General features: G+C 40.9%; 1 protein-coding gene across 1 annotated transcript in view; it reads right to left on the reverse strand.

The window, feature by feature from the left end:
* Nucleotides 1-674: 674 nt before the first annotated feature.
* Nucleotides 675-17,652, reverse strand: part of LOC150090642 (uncharacterized) — a 55,291-nt gene continuing 38,313 nt past the window's right edge. Inside the window, exons 3-6 of the mRNA XM_090368834.1 lie at nucleotides 10,414-10,525; nucleotides 1,960-2,351; nucleotides 1,277-1,882; nucleotides 675-725 (exon numbers count right to left, since the gene is read on the reverse strand). Of these exons, the coding sequence (XP_090224960.1) occupies nucleotides 675-725; nucleotides 1,277-1,882; nucleotides 1,960-2,351; nucleotides 10,414-10,525 (1,161 nt within the window). The remainder of the gene's footprint in view (nucleotides 726-1,276; nucleotides 1,883-1,959; nucleotides 2,352-10,413; nucleotides 10,526-17,652) is intronic.

Genomic DNA, 17,652 nt, shown 5'->3' on the forward strand with positions numbered 1-17,652 from the left:
GAGGAGAGAAGAAGTGCGTATGAAAGAGAAACAGTTAGTATAGTATTAGTGAGAAGAATTAGAAAATAGTTCATCTTAGAAGATTCAAACAGTCGCGACTCTTTTGTCTGTCGTGTAAACCTTACCTAGTAGAATTGTGCGTGAAAGTCATCGTGGAAAAGTCAAGCAATTCCAGCGGCAGAATCAAGCAGAGGGAAACATCCCGAGAAGGAGGAAATCTCAATCGAAAGAGGGAAGATACAGAAAAACGGTAAGCTAAAATGTTTCATCTTGTATGTGTGAGAACGAGAGATAGTTTAAATGGAATATTACGGTGACGCAGCTTTTAAAAGATGATTCCTTTCTAAATTGATTTCTTTCTATGTTTTATATATGTTACCCATGAAATATATACATGCCGCGGTACAACAGTTAGGTACCATGAATATTAACTGGTTAACATAAAGATCTGATATCCTAATATATGTACTTAAAATAATAAATGTTTTAAATGTTGAAACGTTCACAAATACTAAAGGTCTTAAATATTAAACAGAAGAGAAAGGGGAGAAAAGACGATGGTACCCAGTTGATATTCAACAAAGGTCAATAGAAATATATATATATGTTTATGGATCGTATAAATTGTTGTATTAATGGTATGGCTCTTGTAAGAGAAATATAATTATAAGGAATCATGGTATAATCTTAAAACGGTTTAAATCAAATGATGATAATTTCCTAATCTTTAATAAGAGGATGAAATGTTATAAAAGTGTGAATGAGTTATATATATATATGTGTATTTCTTTTGTAATGTGTTTTATATATTGTATTAAATGATTGTTTTGTTACAATTACTGCCTCGTTGCTGACTTCAGATCACATCAGTATTCACCTGGAGTTGATTAAGTTCAATTAAAAATATTGCGCTAGGAAGGAAATATATATGTATATATATATATATATATATATATAATTAATTAAATTATTAATTAAATTCTTTCTTAGTTACACAACGCAAGAAACAGATTCAAATCGCATGCATAGTAGAGGAAATAGATTATTCATTTCATCTATTATGTATTAGGATATACGAAATCTGGTCCTAAACAAAGCCACCAGACACACAGATTAAGCCATAACTATGTTGGGGGGAAGTTTACTGATTAAGGAGAAAATTTAATCATGCAAACACCTCTTAATGACAGCCTTTATAACAATTATAGACTATTCTAACAATTCCCCCCCCACAATCTGGTTGCCGTGATTTTATAGCAATTCTCCCCCCCAATACTTTCTTAGAGAATGTTTTGCCACACGTTGCACACGAATAGGGTTTTTCTCCGGTGTGGACTCCGGTGAGATTTGCACTCTGTGAAAATGTTTTGCCACACGTTGCACATGAAAAGGGTTTTTCATTCGTGTGGATTCTTGTGTGCACAGTGAGATGTGAACGCTGTGAAAATGTTTTCTGACAAAATTGACACGAGAAAGGCTTCTCACCCGTGTGGATCCTCGTGTGGCTCACACAATGTGCTCGTCTTGAAAATGCCTTCTCACAGAATTCACACGAATACGGCTTTTCTTTCAAATGCACTCTCCTGTGACCGCTTAAATGTGATGAAGTAGGAAATGTTTTTGCGCAGGTGTCACAGGAAAAGGGCCTTTCGCCAGTGTGGATCCGTCTATGTCTCGTTAGATATGATGAAGACGAGAAAGATTTTCCACAATATCCGCACGTGAAAGGCTTTTCCTTCGTGTGACTTCTGAGATGGTTTAAAAGGTATGAATTTCGTGAGAAATTTCGATTACAAATATCACATTGAAAAGGCTTCTCACCAGAGTGAATCCTCATGTGCACTACAAGGTGTTGCTTTAAAGAAAATCTTTTATCACAAATGTCACAAGAAAAATGCTTTTCCTCAGTGTGAGATGTTTTAAAAGGGTTGATTTTTGTGAGAATTTTCGATCACAAATATCACATTGGAAAGGCTTCTCTCCAGAGTGAATCCTCATGTGCACTACAAGGTTTTGCTTTAGTGAAAATCTTTTATCACAAATGTCACAAGAAAAAGGCTTTTTCCCCGTGTGGAATGTCTTGTGCCCAATTAGATAGGATAACCTGCTGAATGTCTTCCCACAAGTTTGGCAAGCGAAAGGCCTCTCACCGCTGTGAATACTCTCATGTTGGCGAAGGTGTGATGAATTACGAAATGCTTTGTTGCAAGGTTCACATCTGAAGCTTTTCTGGCCAGAATGAATTTTCGTGTGCTGACGCAGAGATGAAAGCTTTGAAAATGTCTTGTGGCAGTGCTCGCAGATGAGATGAGATCCCTTGTTATCAGTCATCGTAGCAACCAAAGGCGTTCCTAATTATTGACCTGAAAAAGATGAAACCTTTCTATAAAACAGGATAAAAACTGTAAATTCAATTTATAGTTACTCATTTGTTCCCTAAATTAAGGGAATATTAAATAATACGATCGACTGCTCATTCACTACTTCGTTACATATTCATTAAAAAATGTTTTTTTTTCCTTTTTTTTTTTAATAAGAGAAATACCAAAATTTTGCCATCACCAAATGCCGAGCACAAATGGCACACTACATACCTTCAAAAATGACACTCGGTCCACAATTACGTAATGCTTGTGCCATTGGGTTGAGTGAGTGATGATATCATGTATTGTATGGTCTTCGGTGGCCCATATACTGAATATAATACCAAATCAATTTTATACAAAGTACATGAATGAGTGGTGTGTACGTTTTTTGTAGTAATGACATAAAAAAATTATGATATTAGGGTCACCCGTAAATGATTGCATCACGATTTTGTCTGTGAATTGAGTGTATTCTCTGGTCGATATGCCTGTTTTCTGGACGAAAAAAAAAACGAATTTTCTGGGGGGAAGGGGGAGGAACATTCCTATCTACGCCTGAGACCGACTAACTCAGCTACGGAGTGAAAAAAGCACATTAAAGTTGCTCGCGTTAAGGATGGGATTCGGACCGGGCCTTTTTCACCCGACTGTGGTGAGCATGATGACGATACCACTGTGCTACCCACACAAAACACAAAGCAAAGTAGAATACTCAAAGGACAGAATTCATGCGATACCTCGATCCTTGGAAACGCGCTGCTGTCACACCTCTGCATAATAGACAAACGCACCGCTTGGAAGGTACACTGCATTCACGTAGACGGTAATTCGATGTCAGTATGGATAAACGTCGTGAGTTAGCCGACTTTTAAATGGTGATATAGTGGGTGACCGACGCATGGGTTACTCTCTCTCGCGAAGGTAGTACAGAAATTGCGTTATCCCCATTTCAGAGTATCAAGAGTGTATCAGGAATACACCATTTCAGAATAAAATCTTGTCGTCGACAGCGCTGTGGGCGGATAAAGGAGGTATATGAATGTGGCCATTGCCGTCAGTGTTACATTCTTTCAGCCAAAAGGAGAGCTCCAGTAGCACATATCACCGCCGACTTCAACGAGGGTGGTGACAGAAACGTCTCCACCGAGACCATCACCTATTGGCCCAATATGTTATGGGAGCTGCTAACCAACCAGAGTCCCATTGCTAACACCAGGACACAGGACTCTACACCTGAAATGGGCAAAAGAACATTGTCACTGGACCTTGGATGATTGGAGACGGGTCTCCTGGTCAGATGAGTCCCGTTGATAGTTATTTCGAGTGGACTGGAGGGTGCGTATCTGGTGGATACCACACGAAGCTATGTACCTGTCATGTCAGCAAGGAACTGTTCAGGCATGTTGACGGTCAGGAATGGTCAGGGGCTTGTTCAACTGGCACACGTTGGGACCTGTGCTTCGTGTAGACGCATCTTTATCAATCCCGGTTACATGTCCATTCTTGCAGATCATCTGCATCCCTTCATGGTAATTTTGCACCCACAGGGCAATGGACCTCCCCAGCCGGGAAAATGCACATACCACTATGGCATGCCTTCGCGTTCACCGGATATGTGGATGATCCACCCAGGAATGTGACGAAATTTTGGATAGTGCTGCAGTAGCACTCAATGCCTCACTGTGTGGCTACTCCTTTCCGGGAGAAATGTGGCCCAAATTGTTACTAGATAGGTTTCCTAGGATATCTCTCCACTCAGTGTAAAGTAGAAAGGAGATAATGCTCCAGGAGATAATGAACGTTCATTTAATTCCTCATTCCGCCAATTGAGGATGCACTTCTTCAGTTTTGTGAATGGGTTTGGCCCGGCGTGGTTCGATATTTTTAGAGACCCGATCGTTCATTTAATTCAACTGGCACACGCTGGGATCACCAATGAGTATATTCTATAGTCAGTGGCGATTGGATCTGTAAAAATTAGTTAGTGCAGGGAGGGAAGTCGGGAGTGTAGTTGACAGAAGTTCGATTTCGGACGTCGTTGGAAGAGAGATGAGCCGAAAGAAAAGAAAAGAGCGAAGTGAATGAGTAAAGTAAAGCTGAAGAATAAAGGGTTGTGTGTAGCAAAGAAGACGTCATTAAGAAATATGCAAAGGTGCATATTCTGTGTAATAAGGGAAAGATTGGCCAAAGATACTCCTGTCCCACGAAGGAAACCCGCTCCACAGAACCGTTCCCAAGCATGATCAGCAAGGAAGGTGATCCCTATGCAAAAATAACCATCTTATGGTTTTCAAAATGTTTTTTGTAATTGGTTATCCAGATTTGTCTCAGATTTTTCACTGCTGGTGTCCCAATGTTCAGTTCTTTTCCCACTCTTTTCTTCTTGAATATTAATTACCTTCTGCGTGGCTCAATTGGGAAGCGATATGTGAGAAGACGAAAATCGGAAGCATACCATCCTGACTGCATAACATCGACTGTAAAGTTCCCCGCCGCATTCTTAGGTGGTCTGGGTTAAGCCATCTGAGAATGGCTTAACAAGCAAAAGGGTGGGACGAATTAAGTTTATTAACGGAACGGTGAATACAGAAACCTACAGTGTTCTGCAATTTTGTGTCTTTGCCCATGAGATCCTTAGAGATTTCATAAATAATATAAAATATATTTTATGGGGAAAAAATCCCTCAGCTCCTGGGAAACTTATAATTTTATTCGGTTAATCTTTAAAAGCTGGTACATCCGGGTTAGTTGAGTGAGGAGGCATACGTCACTGGAGGGATGAACAATTTTCACTTCTCCCACTGCTAACGTTCACTTTCTGTTATATGACCCACTGCTCCCTCCCCCATAACCACGCCGATGCGAGCATCACTTAAGAACCAGTAAGAGTTTCTAAGATTGCGAATTTAGCACGGGGACTGGTGCCATGCTGAAGCGAGCGATAGGAGTCAAGTGACCGACTCGACGCGGCGGCTGTAGTCGCGTATTCATGGCGAAGTAGCGGAGAAGCTGGAGCACCAATTTCTACGGATACGATGCAATGAACGCAGGAAAAGTACACGTCATTCATGCGGGAAAACGATCGCTTATCCGTTTAAAATTGATGTACTGTCATTTATTTTTTCTAACCATGAAAATAGTGAACAGCATCTGTCGTGCTTGGAGAAGTGCAGAGTTGAAGATTCAACAAACTCTTGACCACATTAATCAGATAGAGAAACGGAGGGTTGTTTTCGATCGGACTTCAAATGTAATCTTATTTTCTGCTCGTGAGAATACTCCATTCATACTTTCTACAAATAAAGGAAATTTTAGAGAAATGGGAGAGTTGCTATCGAATTCTGACCCCGTTTTGAATGAACATATTTTTATAATTGAACGTTCATCTGATCGGAATGAACATTCATATTTATCGCCAAAGATTCAAAATGAGTTTAACAACATTTTAGGAAATTATGCGAGACAGAGAAAAGAGTAGCCAATAAAATGAAACAAGCTAAATATTTTGGAATTCTATTTTACAGTATACCAAACGCAACCCACACTGACCAAATGCACAAAGTAATTAGAAATTTCATATTGTAGTTGATAAGGTTTAAGTTGAACTTAAGTTGAATTCCATTTCTTCAGTTTCATTTTCTGCCTACACCAAAGCTCGCAACAATTGTAAAGCAGTTACTAATCAGTCCAAACTAGATTTTGAACAGGCTAGAGTAGAAAATTTGCTTCTTGTTCTAATGGTAGCCGAGCATTCTGGTCTCATGCCAAAGCTATTGGCCGCAACTTTGCCCATCTCTGCTCCCACCTCTGTCAAAACCAGATGGTTCTTTTGTCACTTCAGCCAAGGATAAAGCTGACCTGTTAGCATCCCAATTTTTCTTCCGACTCATGTATTAATGATCTTGGTAAAACAGCTCCCACCATTCCCAACACGCTCCATTCAATGCCTCCTGTGGTCTTTCGTCAGAAGGAAGTCAGAAGGATTTTGACGAATCTTGATACTAAGAAAGCTCCAAGTCCCGATGGTATTTCTCCACTTGTTCTCAAAACCTGTGCCCCTGAACGTCCTCCTGTTCTTTGCCGCCTTTTTTCTCTTTCTTATTCCAAAGGTGTTTTTCCTTCTGCTTGGAAATTTGCTCATATCCAGCCAGTTCCTAAAAAGGATGACAAATCCCTCCCATCCAATTATCGTCCCATTGCTTGCATTCCTACCCGTTCCAAAGTAATGGAGAAATAAACTAACAGCCAACTAAGACTGTCTAGAAACCTTCCATGTGATCAACGATCGCCAGTATGGATCCCGTCAGTATCGATCCATATTCTGGCTCATGTTACCCATTTACGGAAAAATTTAATCAAAAATTTTGGTGCAACGATTGACCTTTCAAAGGATTTTGATGGTGTTTGGCGTAGAGAACTTCTAAATGTTTGAATGATTCTAAATAATTCAATCATGGTGTACCTTTAAAACATTAATCACAGAAGCCTTGAATGCTTACATAACATTAAAAAATTCTGCACGAGGAAGATTCCAATTCGAATGAATAAGAAGTTGCCACATTACTTGGGCAGAAAAAGGCAACATGGAAAAGTTAGAGCAATAAAAAGTACTGTAGACTATAATAGCTACAAATTGATTGGTAATAGTGCCACCAAAAAGGTTAAGGACGCAAAGAGGGGTGAGGGATACGGAATTCTTCACATATATAAATGCAAAGAAGAGAAGGACAAACCAGATCCGACCCTTATGTAATGAGCGTGGGAGAGTATTAGATACTGCAGCTGAACTCAACAGTTACTCTGCATCGATATTTACAGAAGAAAAACCCTTTACGTCAATGAGAAATTATGGGAGTGAAGTTGAAAAAAAAATGTAATTAATGATGTTGAAATTTTACATGTTTATTTGCTGAAAAACGTTCGAGCCTACAGGCCAGTAAAGCTCCTAGGGTTGATGTGGCATATACCCTATAATGTTAAGGGAGGCGTTATGTGAGTGTATTGAACCATTGAGACTAATTATGAGAGCATCACCGGACTCGGTAGTGATTCCGTTGGATTGGGAAAGGGCCATTGTATCTCCAATACATAAGGACGGTCCTAAAAGTGAAGGGGGAAATTACCGGCTGGTCACTCTAACTTGAGTAGTAGGGAAAATCGTGCAGACAATGATCAAGGGTGGAATTCAGGACAATTTAAATAGCAATGGAATTCTGAAGAATAGTCAGCATGGATTTGTAAAGGGAAAATCATGTTTAACTAATCTGGTTAGCTCTTCTGACAGGGTCGCTCAGGAGCTGGACTTAGAGAATAATTGCGACATTATTTTTTTGGATTTCAGCAAAGCATTTCATTCTGTCCCACATGAGCAGTTACTTTATAAGTTGGAATTGTGTGGAATCACCCAGAAAATGCTTGGATGGATAGCGGGTTGACTTCAGAGCAGAAGGCAGAGGGTTGTGATAAATGTTTATTCCAAAGATTGGGTTGATGTAAGAAGTGGGGGTCCCCCAAGTTCAGTTTTAGGGCCAATGTTGTTTTTGATTTTCATAAATGATTGCAATGAAGGGATAGAGGGTGTGATGTCTAAATTTTCACAGGATGTCAAGATTGCTAGAGTAGTTAATGATCACCGCCAAGTAGAGCTTCGTAGTGGCCCAGATGGTCAGAAAAGTGGCAGCTTTGCTTTTATACAACAAAGCGTAAGGAATTACACCTGGGGAACAGTAATCCCAAAATAACGTATACACTTGGTGCAGTTGAACTAAAGCCGGTAGTGGAGGAAAAAGACTTTGGTGTTACAATAGTCAGACTTGAAGTTCTCCTAGCATTGTAGACAGGTTGCAAGGAAGGCCCATGTTGTCCTATCGAGGATTTATTGAACAATTGCTAGAGATAAAAGTTAAAGTGTAGCCATGATTAGTCCACGGCAGGATAGAAGCCTCCTCAACGATTCATGTTGAAGGAAATGGACCATAATCTGAGACGCTGGTCCAGTTCGGGTTGGCAGATGGACAGTATTTAGCAGTCAGGAGCTTGAAACCCGGTCTACTCAAAGAGTGTGTGCTAACGCATTCTCGCTCTGACCACTCGGCTACGGAAGCATCATAATCCCATTATATAAGGCTATTGTTAGACCACACTTAGAATACTGTATTCAAGTATGGAGAATGCACCTAAAGGAAGACATTGTGCTTCATGAAAGGATCCAAATGCAGGGAACTCGCCTGGTGAGATCGGCAAAAGGGCGTCCATATGAGGAAAGACTTCAAATATGTGGGTTGTAGGCTTGGGAACTAGGCACCTTAGAGGAGACTTCATTGAGGTGTTTAAGGCTCTGAGAGGCATAAGTAAAATAATGAGGGCGAAATTTTCTAGAAGTAGGGACCATAAAATCAAGTTATGGGGGGAGATATTTTGAGTGAATTGCAGGAAGTTCTCTTTTAGCCAGCGAGTTAAAAATTAACTAAGGGCGGAGCGAAACACATAGGTTGTCTATTTCCATTTATCTTATTAATTATTTATGTTTTTTTTTTAAATTTTCTTCTTATTATTAATTTGATTTTATTATTATTTTTTTATTCTTGGCTGGTGCAACATAAGCCATAGGCTTCCTTGTACCATTTGGTCATTGCCGATACTAATACTTAAAATAACCATCTTATGGTTTTCCAACTGTTTTTTGTAATTGTTTATCCAGCTTTGTCTCTGATTTCTCACTGCTGGTGTCCGAAGGTTCGTTTCTTTTCCCACTCTTTTCTTCTTGTATATTAATGACCTTCTTCCATTGACCCGAAATCCTAGCCATAGTTTTGCTGATGACAACACATTGCAATCCAATTATCAGTTTCAGTAACCATGTCCTACCGGAACAGCTTCAACTTTTCCAATTCCTGAAATACCGATCTCCAGGTAATTCTCCAGTGGTGCAATAATAACTTAATTGATTTCAATCCTTCTGAAACTCCGTCTTGTGTTATGTCTTGCAAAACGGGTTCTTCTGCTCAGTGGCGTGGCTAGGTTTCTGGCGGCCTTGTCAAATTTGTGTCTAAGTGTCTTTTTTTCGATTATTGGTAAAATCGTAATAAATAATATTAAATACAGTCCGATTTCTGTTTAACGATCTTGTCTGCGCGGGTAGTACAATCGTGTCGTCACTGAACTCTCCACACCGGGTGGAAAGGCCCGGGTTCGAATCCGGTCGATGACGAGAAGAAATTTAGTGGTCTTTATTCATTCCGTGGCTGAGTTAGTCCGTAGCATGGTCTGTACTTCCAGAAACTGGAGTTTTATCGTCCAGCAAACAGGCGAATCGACCAGAGAACACACGCAATTTACAGACAAAATAAATGTATGGGTAGATGTAATCATTTACAGGGGACACTAATATCATATTTTTTTATTTATTATTATTTTTTTTTTTTTTTGCTTTGTTTATCGATTTTTATAGCGAACTTTTCTATTTAGCTAAATTTCTAATTCCTCTTGGTAACTGCATTTAAAATGAACGGGTCCAAAGGAAAGCCAAGAGATACTAGATATAATGGAGCGCAGAAAATGCTTTAAGAACAAAGATGTAGAAAAATATAAGATGTATGACAGTTTGATTAAAATGGAAATAGGAAGACTAAACCGACATGGATGGAGTAGAGATGTAAAAGGATTGAACAGCTGCAAAATGAGCATAAGGAATATCTAGTCCACAAAGAAGTGAGGGAAGTACGCAACATCAGGAAAGACCGTGCAAGAGACCACATTCTGAATTAAAATAACAAGGAAATTGTGGACAAACAACAGAAAAAGGATAGGTGGAAAGAATATCGAGGGTTCGATACTGCGAGGACCACAGACAACTAGGAAATGACAACACCCAAACAGAAGGAGAACATCAAGTCTGTCTGATGGAAGAAATGGAGGAAGAGAATAAATTAATGAAATATACCACAGCAACTGGCATTGATAACATCCCAGCCGAAATGCCTCGGAGCAAGAGGAAAACAATAGCACCTCGATATTTTCGATGATATCCTAATTGGAGGGAAACTACCTCTTGAATTTCTGAAATCCATCTTTATTCCCAGAAAAGATAAGCATGAAAGTCCTCTTGAATATCCTGTACGACCTCTATGCTGAAACCATTGTAGATTTAATACTAGGTTCTAAAGAAGAAATTACTGTAAAAATTATCGTCTGTTCTCATTGAAACCTCAGAAGAAAAGCTACAAACCCTCCTGAACAAAGTGGTAACAGCCAGTGAGCAGACAGGCTTAACAATTAATGCCAAATATCAAAACAATGGTTATAAGCAAACACCTAGCCTGGAATCAAAATACGCTGTGGCAACTACCCGACCGAACAAGTGAGTAGTTTTAAATATCTAAGGAACATGTTTACAAATAATAACGACTAAGGCGCAGAAATTAGAAGCAAAATTGGTATGGCCAAAGAATCATTTCAGAATCTCAAGAACTAGCTGTGTGACACGAAAGTGGATTTCCAGAAAAGATATCGAATGGTCAAATGATACACGTGGAGCACTCTCCTACATGGATGTCAGGCCTGGGTCACGCGAAAATCAGGAAACTGGAATCCTTCAAGATGTGGATGCTTGCAGAATGCTCAAAATTACGTGGATAGATGGCGTCACCAATGAGCGGATCCTTAAGAGAGCAAGAACCACAAGGACACTACTAACTACAATTGCAATAACAAAGACTGCCTACCTCGGGCATATTATAAGAGACCCACAATGTGACCTGCAGAAACTACTCCTACAAGGGAAGATTACAAGCAAAAGAGCAAAAGGAAGATGAAGAAAAAGGTGCCTTGATAGCATCGAAGAATGGATAGGGGTTCTTACGACAAGAACAATTTCACAAAAAAAAAAAAAAAGAATTGGCTAGAAAATATTGGTCTACAAGCTGAAATTGAATACGGAACGTGAAGAAGAAGATGCATTCGAGCATGCGCTGATGCAGTAGTCGCCTTATGGGTCCCTTCAAAGTTAGGATCTGGACGGCAAATAGATGTATGCTGCTTTGCAGTGTGTACAGAGATTTAAGAATGCATGCAGGCTTGAATCGCCCTCTGAAAACACATTCATTTTGGCAAAAATTAATTTTCACACCCCTGCCCTCATCCTGATGAGACATCATTAAGGGCGCCATTTCATCAGCTATTCATATACTTGGATCTTAGAAAGGCTTTTGATACTGTTGCACATGGAAGATTGCTACACAAATTGGAGCAGTGTGACATTGGAGGCAAATTGCTGCTATGGATAAAGGGATGGTTTAGGGGGAAGAAGACAGAGAGTGGTAATCAATGGACACTGCTCATCGTGGACTAATGTTATTAGTGGAGTCCCTCAGGGCTCACTGTTGGTTCCATTATTGTTTTCTGTATTTATAAATGATATTGATGATGGTATATCAAGCTTAATGTCCAAGTTTGCAGACGATACAAAGGTTGGCAGGGTTGTCAAGGACACTACTGACACTATGCTGCTGCAACAGGATCTGGAAAGGTTGAGCAGATGGGCTGAGAGGTGGCAAATGAAGTTTAACATTGACAAATGTAAAGTACTACACATGGGAAACAGCAACCCCAGAGCAACGTATCAACTCTGTGGTACTACACTGACAGTTGTAGAGAATGAAAGGGACTTGGGGGTGGTTGTGCAGGCAGATATGAAGTTCTCTGAGCAGTGCAGATGGGCTGCAAGAGTAGCTCATGGAGTATTGTCAATTATATACAGGACTTTTTCCAGCAGGGATAAGGAGGTGATTATTCCCTTGTATAAGGCAATGGTCAGGCCACACCTAGAGTACTGTATACAGGTCTGGAGGCCTCATTTCAAGAAGGATGTAGAGCTGCTGGAACGAGTACAGAGAAGGGCAACAAGATTAGTGAATGGAACAAAGGGGTGCTCTTACGAAGAGAGGCTTAAGTTTTGCAAATTACAGTGTCTGGAGACTAGGCACCAGCGATGTGATCTGATAGAGGTGTATAAAGCCTTGAATGGTTTGAGCATGCTCAATGCTGATGGGATTCTTCCTCTAGCTCAGAATAATCACCTGAGAGGGCATAAATTCAAATTGAGGAAAGACAGATGTAGGATAGACGTGCGGAAATTTGCCTTTAGCCAGCGGGTGGTTGGTTGGTGGAACAGACTTCCATCCCTTGTAGTGGAGGTTGATAGCCTAAATAAGTTTAAGGCTCAGCTGGACAGGTATTTTGAACGAACAGAGGGGTGAAGTGGAAGTGGTTTTTTTTTTTTTTTTTTTTGGCTGATGCTGAATAAGCTTGTTTTCTTGCATCAACTGCCTCTACTAATGCTAATGCTAATGCTAATACTAATGCTATTTCGACACCAGAAGCTAGCTTGGGTGTCGAAATAGCTTGGCACGGAATTGATGTGAGCTGTCAGTGGCGCCCTTCTGATACCGGCACCCTTGGCACTGCCACAATGCCTACGCTACTGCTTCTGCACCTATGCGTATCTTGCAAGGTGATGTATCCCTATTGCGATTACAATGACTTCTAATCTCTCTTTTCACAAGCACATTACAAATATTGCTTCTTCTGAATCTAAAAAACTTGATTTTCTCTTTCGCTCTCGCCATTACTTTTCTTCCAAACAGCTGTTCATTCTGTGCAAATCGCAAATCGGCCATACCATGGATCATTGTTTCCGAAACCTCTTTCTGGGTTCTAGATTCCATTCAGAAGAGGACAGTTAAGTTAATTAATGACTCATCTCTAACAGAGTCTCTCCACTCGCTGTCCCATAGACGTACTGTTTCTGCTGCATGCCTCTTGTACAGATACTTCCATGGGCTCTGTTGTTCTGAATTGGCTTCTATAATTCGCGCTCTCTCTTTCAAAACAGTCCAAACACGTGCAGCCACCAGCCAACATCCATTTACTGTCCAACTTCAAACTCACAGAACCAACTTTTCATCTTCCTCGTTTATTCATTCAACTGCCGTTTTCTGGAACAACCTTCCTTCATACGTATTTCCTGAAAATTACAATCTACAGAAGTTCAAGTCCAATGTCAACAAATATCTTTTTTCGTCTTCTCAACCTCCAACTCAAGTACGGTACTAAGTACTATAGGTTCGAATACCTCTCGTGTTTGGGGTTTTAAAAAAAAAAAAAAAAAAAAAAATGGAACAATAAAACTTTGGATGTACAGAGGCAAACATTAAATTTAGTGATTAATAATTCTGTATCGACCTCAATAGAAGGAATATCTTTATTTAATACATCTAAGGACTTTGTGCCCAATTTTCCGGTTCTAATTCTATTCGGGCTACTTACCATAACTATTCCGTCAGTAACTTTAATACCTCTGTCTGAAACACCTTGGTCAAGTCGTATAAATGCTCTCGAACCACTGAGGTTGATATCAGTCATGTGGTATATCTGATGCACTGTTGCAGTTGTCAGAAAGTAATGAAACAGACGCTATGTCTCTTCTTTAAGCGGAGTCATTGGCAAGAAAAGCAACTTTAAAACTATATCTTCAGTTCTGATATGGTATAATATCATCAAAACTTTGCGGTTTGCACGATTTTGCAGAAGTCTTAAACATTACATAAGATTTAACCATGTTTAAAACTTATGTAATGTTTAAGACTCTTGAACGAAACTCAAGATGTTTTAGCAGGAAAGCGTTCTGATACTGCGTTTGAAGAAGTGATGCCAATTAATAGCAAACTCGCAAATACTTTAGATGAAGAAGCTACTTTTAAAGATATTGTACCCCAAAGACAACAAGAAAGAAAACGATTCCAGTTAAAAATGATTAGACTTATCTGTTACCATTGATATACCTTTTAGACGTTCTCAGACGTTTGCATAATATCATGTGTTAATCTGCTCATGTTTATTTTTGCTAGATCCTTCTCCACTAGTGGATGAATAAGCATTTTCTAGATTCTACTCTAGTAGGGGATGAATAACTGTCTGTTAGATCCTATAGAGAAGATGACTGTTGTACACTGAGTGGACAGAAATCAAGAGATGCCTATCTGGTAACGGGTCGGTCCACAATTCGCCCTGATAAGGCCAGTTATACAGCGAGGCGTTGAGTCCACTATTTCACGAAAGCGTTCCACAGGTATTTCCATCCATGCTTGCTGCACTACTGTCCATAATTCTGTCGCAATACTGTCTATAGGATCCAAAGCTCGAACAGACTTTTCCACAGCATCCCAAAGATGCTTCATAGGGTTCATGTCCGATGAACCGGGAGGCCATTCTCTTCTGGTAATATCTGCAGAATACTCTTCGAACCATGATCTTGTCGCGTTGTCTCTGTGGGGAGGCACATTTTCCTGCTGAAAGAGTCGATTGCCCTATGGGTTCACGATGACCATGAAGGGATGCAGATGGGCTGCAAGGCTGGACACATAATCTGGACCGTTCAGAGATGCGTCTAGACGTAAGAGAGATCCCAGCGTGTGCCAGTTCAACACGCCCTTGACTATTACCGACCGTCCACCCGCTTGAACAGTTCCTTGTTGACATGACGGGTGCATAGCTTCGTGTGGTTTCCGCCAGTACGCACCCTCTCGTCCGCTCGAAATAACTGTAAATGGGACTCATCGGACCAGGAGACCCGTCTCCAGCCATCTAAGGCCCAGTGCAGATGCTCTTTCGTCCAGTTGAGGCGTAGAGTGCTGTGTCGTTGAATTCGAAGTTTTTTTGCATTTTTTTTACATACATTGATCGGTGTAAAACACTTAAGTCATGAAGACAATTTAACAAACTAGAAAACACTCTTCAGTCAAGAAGACAATTAATAAATTGCGAACTCTTCAAGAGAGAGGGATTTTTATACAAGGCCTGTTAAAGTTACCGAGCCTCTGCAACTTTTTCCCATTTACCTGCTGTTTACACGTGAGTAAATTCACCTACTAGGGTTTCCTAACAATTTTTAAAAAGAATTTTTTTTTTTTTTTTTTTGCTGGCTTACAAGAAATGTTTTTTGGGGGAACCTGCCGGTTGTTGTTGTTCTTCTTGTTTGGTTTTTAGGAGTATTAGCAACTAAGGCCATATTGCTCCCGGAATATGCGGTGGACATTCCCTGACCTTTCCGCACTCTCCGTATTTGGTGGTGACGGATTCGAACCCCGGTCTAATCAAGAAGCGGGGGTTACACTCTGCCCACCTGGCTACGGAGGCGCCGCACCTGCCGGTGTGGAACGGCCACTGGTGGGTGTGGGATTTTCTGGTGCTGTTAGCACTGAAAGAGGAATAGACCCAGGTTAGCTCCTTGTGCTATGGCGAGCATAGAGTGGTATTTGCCCATTGGTGGTTGCCACCTGATGGCTGACAGGCCTGGTAAATAAATACATATTTACACTTCAAGCCGATGTGATTAAGAGGATTATTTTTCCCCCCATCTCTCTACATGACAATTGGTGAAGATGGACGAATAGTCCTGGTGCCACTGTGAGACAGGGCTACGTATAAGCATTGCCGCTCGTTTTCTGGGTTTATTTTATGCAAGCAACATTTGTTGTCCGTCAAAAAAAAAAAAGAAGAGAAAAAACTAGTGCGGGTGGACAAACCGTATGATTGCTGGCAGTGCCTTTTCGAATTGGAGAGTGGAAGATGGATCCGTGCTTGATCCAATTTGCGTATGAGGTCATTGCAGTGAAAAGAGGGAAAACAAGATGGGCAGTTCATCCCACCAACAACGCTACATTTGTAGATGGGGAATTTCGTAACCTGTACGGAAAATTAAGGGACGTCAGGGACACGTTTTTCAATTATATTAGAATGTCGGTGGCATCGTTTGAGAAGCTGGTGGGAAAATTTCAAGGAACGATTCAAGCTAGGCAAGATTTGGTGCAAGGCTTGTCATTTTCTCCACGGGAAATGTTGGCAATAACTCTCAGGTAAGTCCATAAAGATAAGATTAGCCGTTGGCAGCACTGATGTCTGTAGATAGCGCACTACGGACAAGTGGCGTGTTTGCATAAAAGGACCAATTAGACCCCGTGTACTTAGAAATTTCGTGCGAGTTTTTGCCGCTTGCGTTTGGCATGTCTTTCAGAACGCGACGGCAATGTAAACGGGTGACAGAGAATAAAATTATTTATTTCTTCCGGTGATTTGTAGAACGGACGACATTTTGCCGTCATCTGTTGCGCGACACAAACGCGTGTATAAAAGCGGGCTAAATGTAGGATTACCATAATCAGCGTCCTCCCCACATTACTGGAAAAGACTGCAATTCGAATCCTTCGATGACGTGGGAAATATTAATGGACTTCCTTCACATTATTGATGAGTTAGTCAAATCTAGGCGAGCACTGCGTTATTTTTTTCTCTCATTAATTCTGGTTTTTCATCCGGCAAACAGATAAATCGAGCACATAAAATACGCACTTGCAGTTACAATCTAGTGTCGCCGCACAGTCTTGGCCATGGCCATCTCTGCAATGCACCGTGTATGGCGTCGGTTAAAGAGAAACCGCAAGACAATGGCGATAGATGCGAACTGCGATATTTGAGCAACCCACCCCCAAAAAAAGCCACAAAATCTCACCTCAGGTGCTGCACAAGAAGAAGAAAAACACGATGGTGAAACTTGAACCACTTGCAGCATTCACAGATCGTAACTTATCCAAATGATCACGAGCGGTGTACACACGTGTCTACACTGAATCACGGCCACCTAGCGGATCCCAGACCGGAAGAGAAAGTGAGCTTCGCGCATGCTCCCTGGAAATGGCAAGTTAGGGTGCGCACACATAGAACGCAGGTGACCCCTTACTTGGAACCAGCAGCGACACGCAGCTGAAGCTTCTCACTGGGTATGAACACATAGGCCAGATTAATATCAGAGGTGTGAACAACGCGTACCCAGTTAAGTGACATCTGTACTTCCCTGAGACCAGTAAGCTTAAATTGTTGAGGTAAGCTGGGGGTTTAAAACAAGAAGCGATATCGCTGTCCACACGCTCTTATTGTATGCACTCCCATTGACTTACAACGTTCATTTAGGCTGCTGTTTCCAAGTAAGCGGTCACCTGCGTTCTACGTGTAAGCACCCATAGAAAGCAGTGACCAGTGCAACTTCTCATTGGGGTAGGTTTTACTAGCGCTACTGTATTGGGGGGGATGGTAATCCCTTTAGCTCTGGGGTGAACGGCTACCGTAAAATTTCCGATTATCTCTTCCTGCAATTCAGTGAGTGTCCCAGAATTTACAGGTGAAAACGTATCAAAAGGTAAATAGTTATGGGAAAGGGGAGGGGCGGGTTGTT

This window comes from Mastigoproctus giganteus, chromosome 1 (assembly GCF_048544385.1).
Source record: "Mastigoproctus giganteus isolate SK-2022 chromosome 1, ASM4854438v1, whole genome shotgun sequence".
Classification (NCBI taxonomy): domain Eukaryota; kingdom Metazoa; phylum Arthropoda; class Arachnida; order Uropygi; family Thelyphonidae; genus Mastigoproctus; species Mastigoproctus giganteus.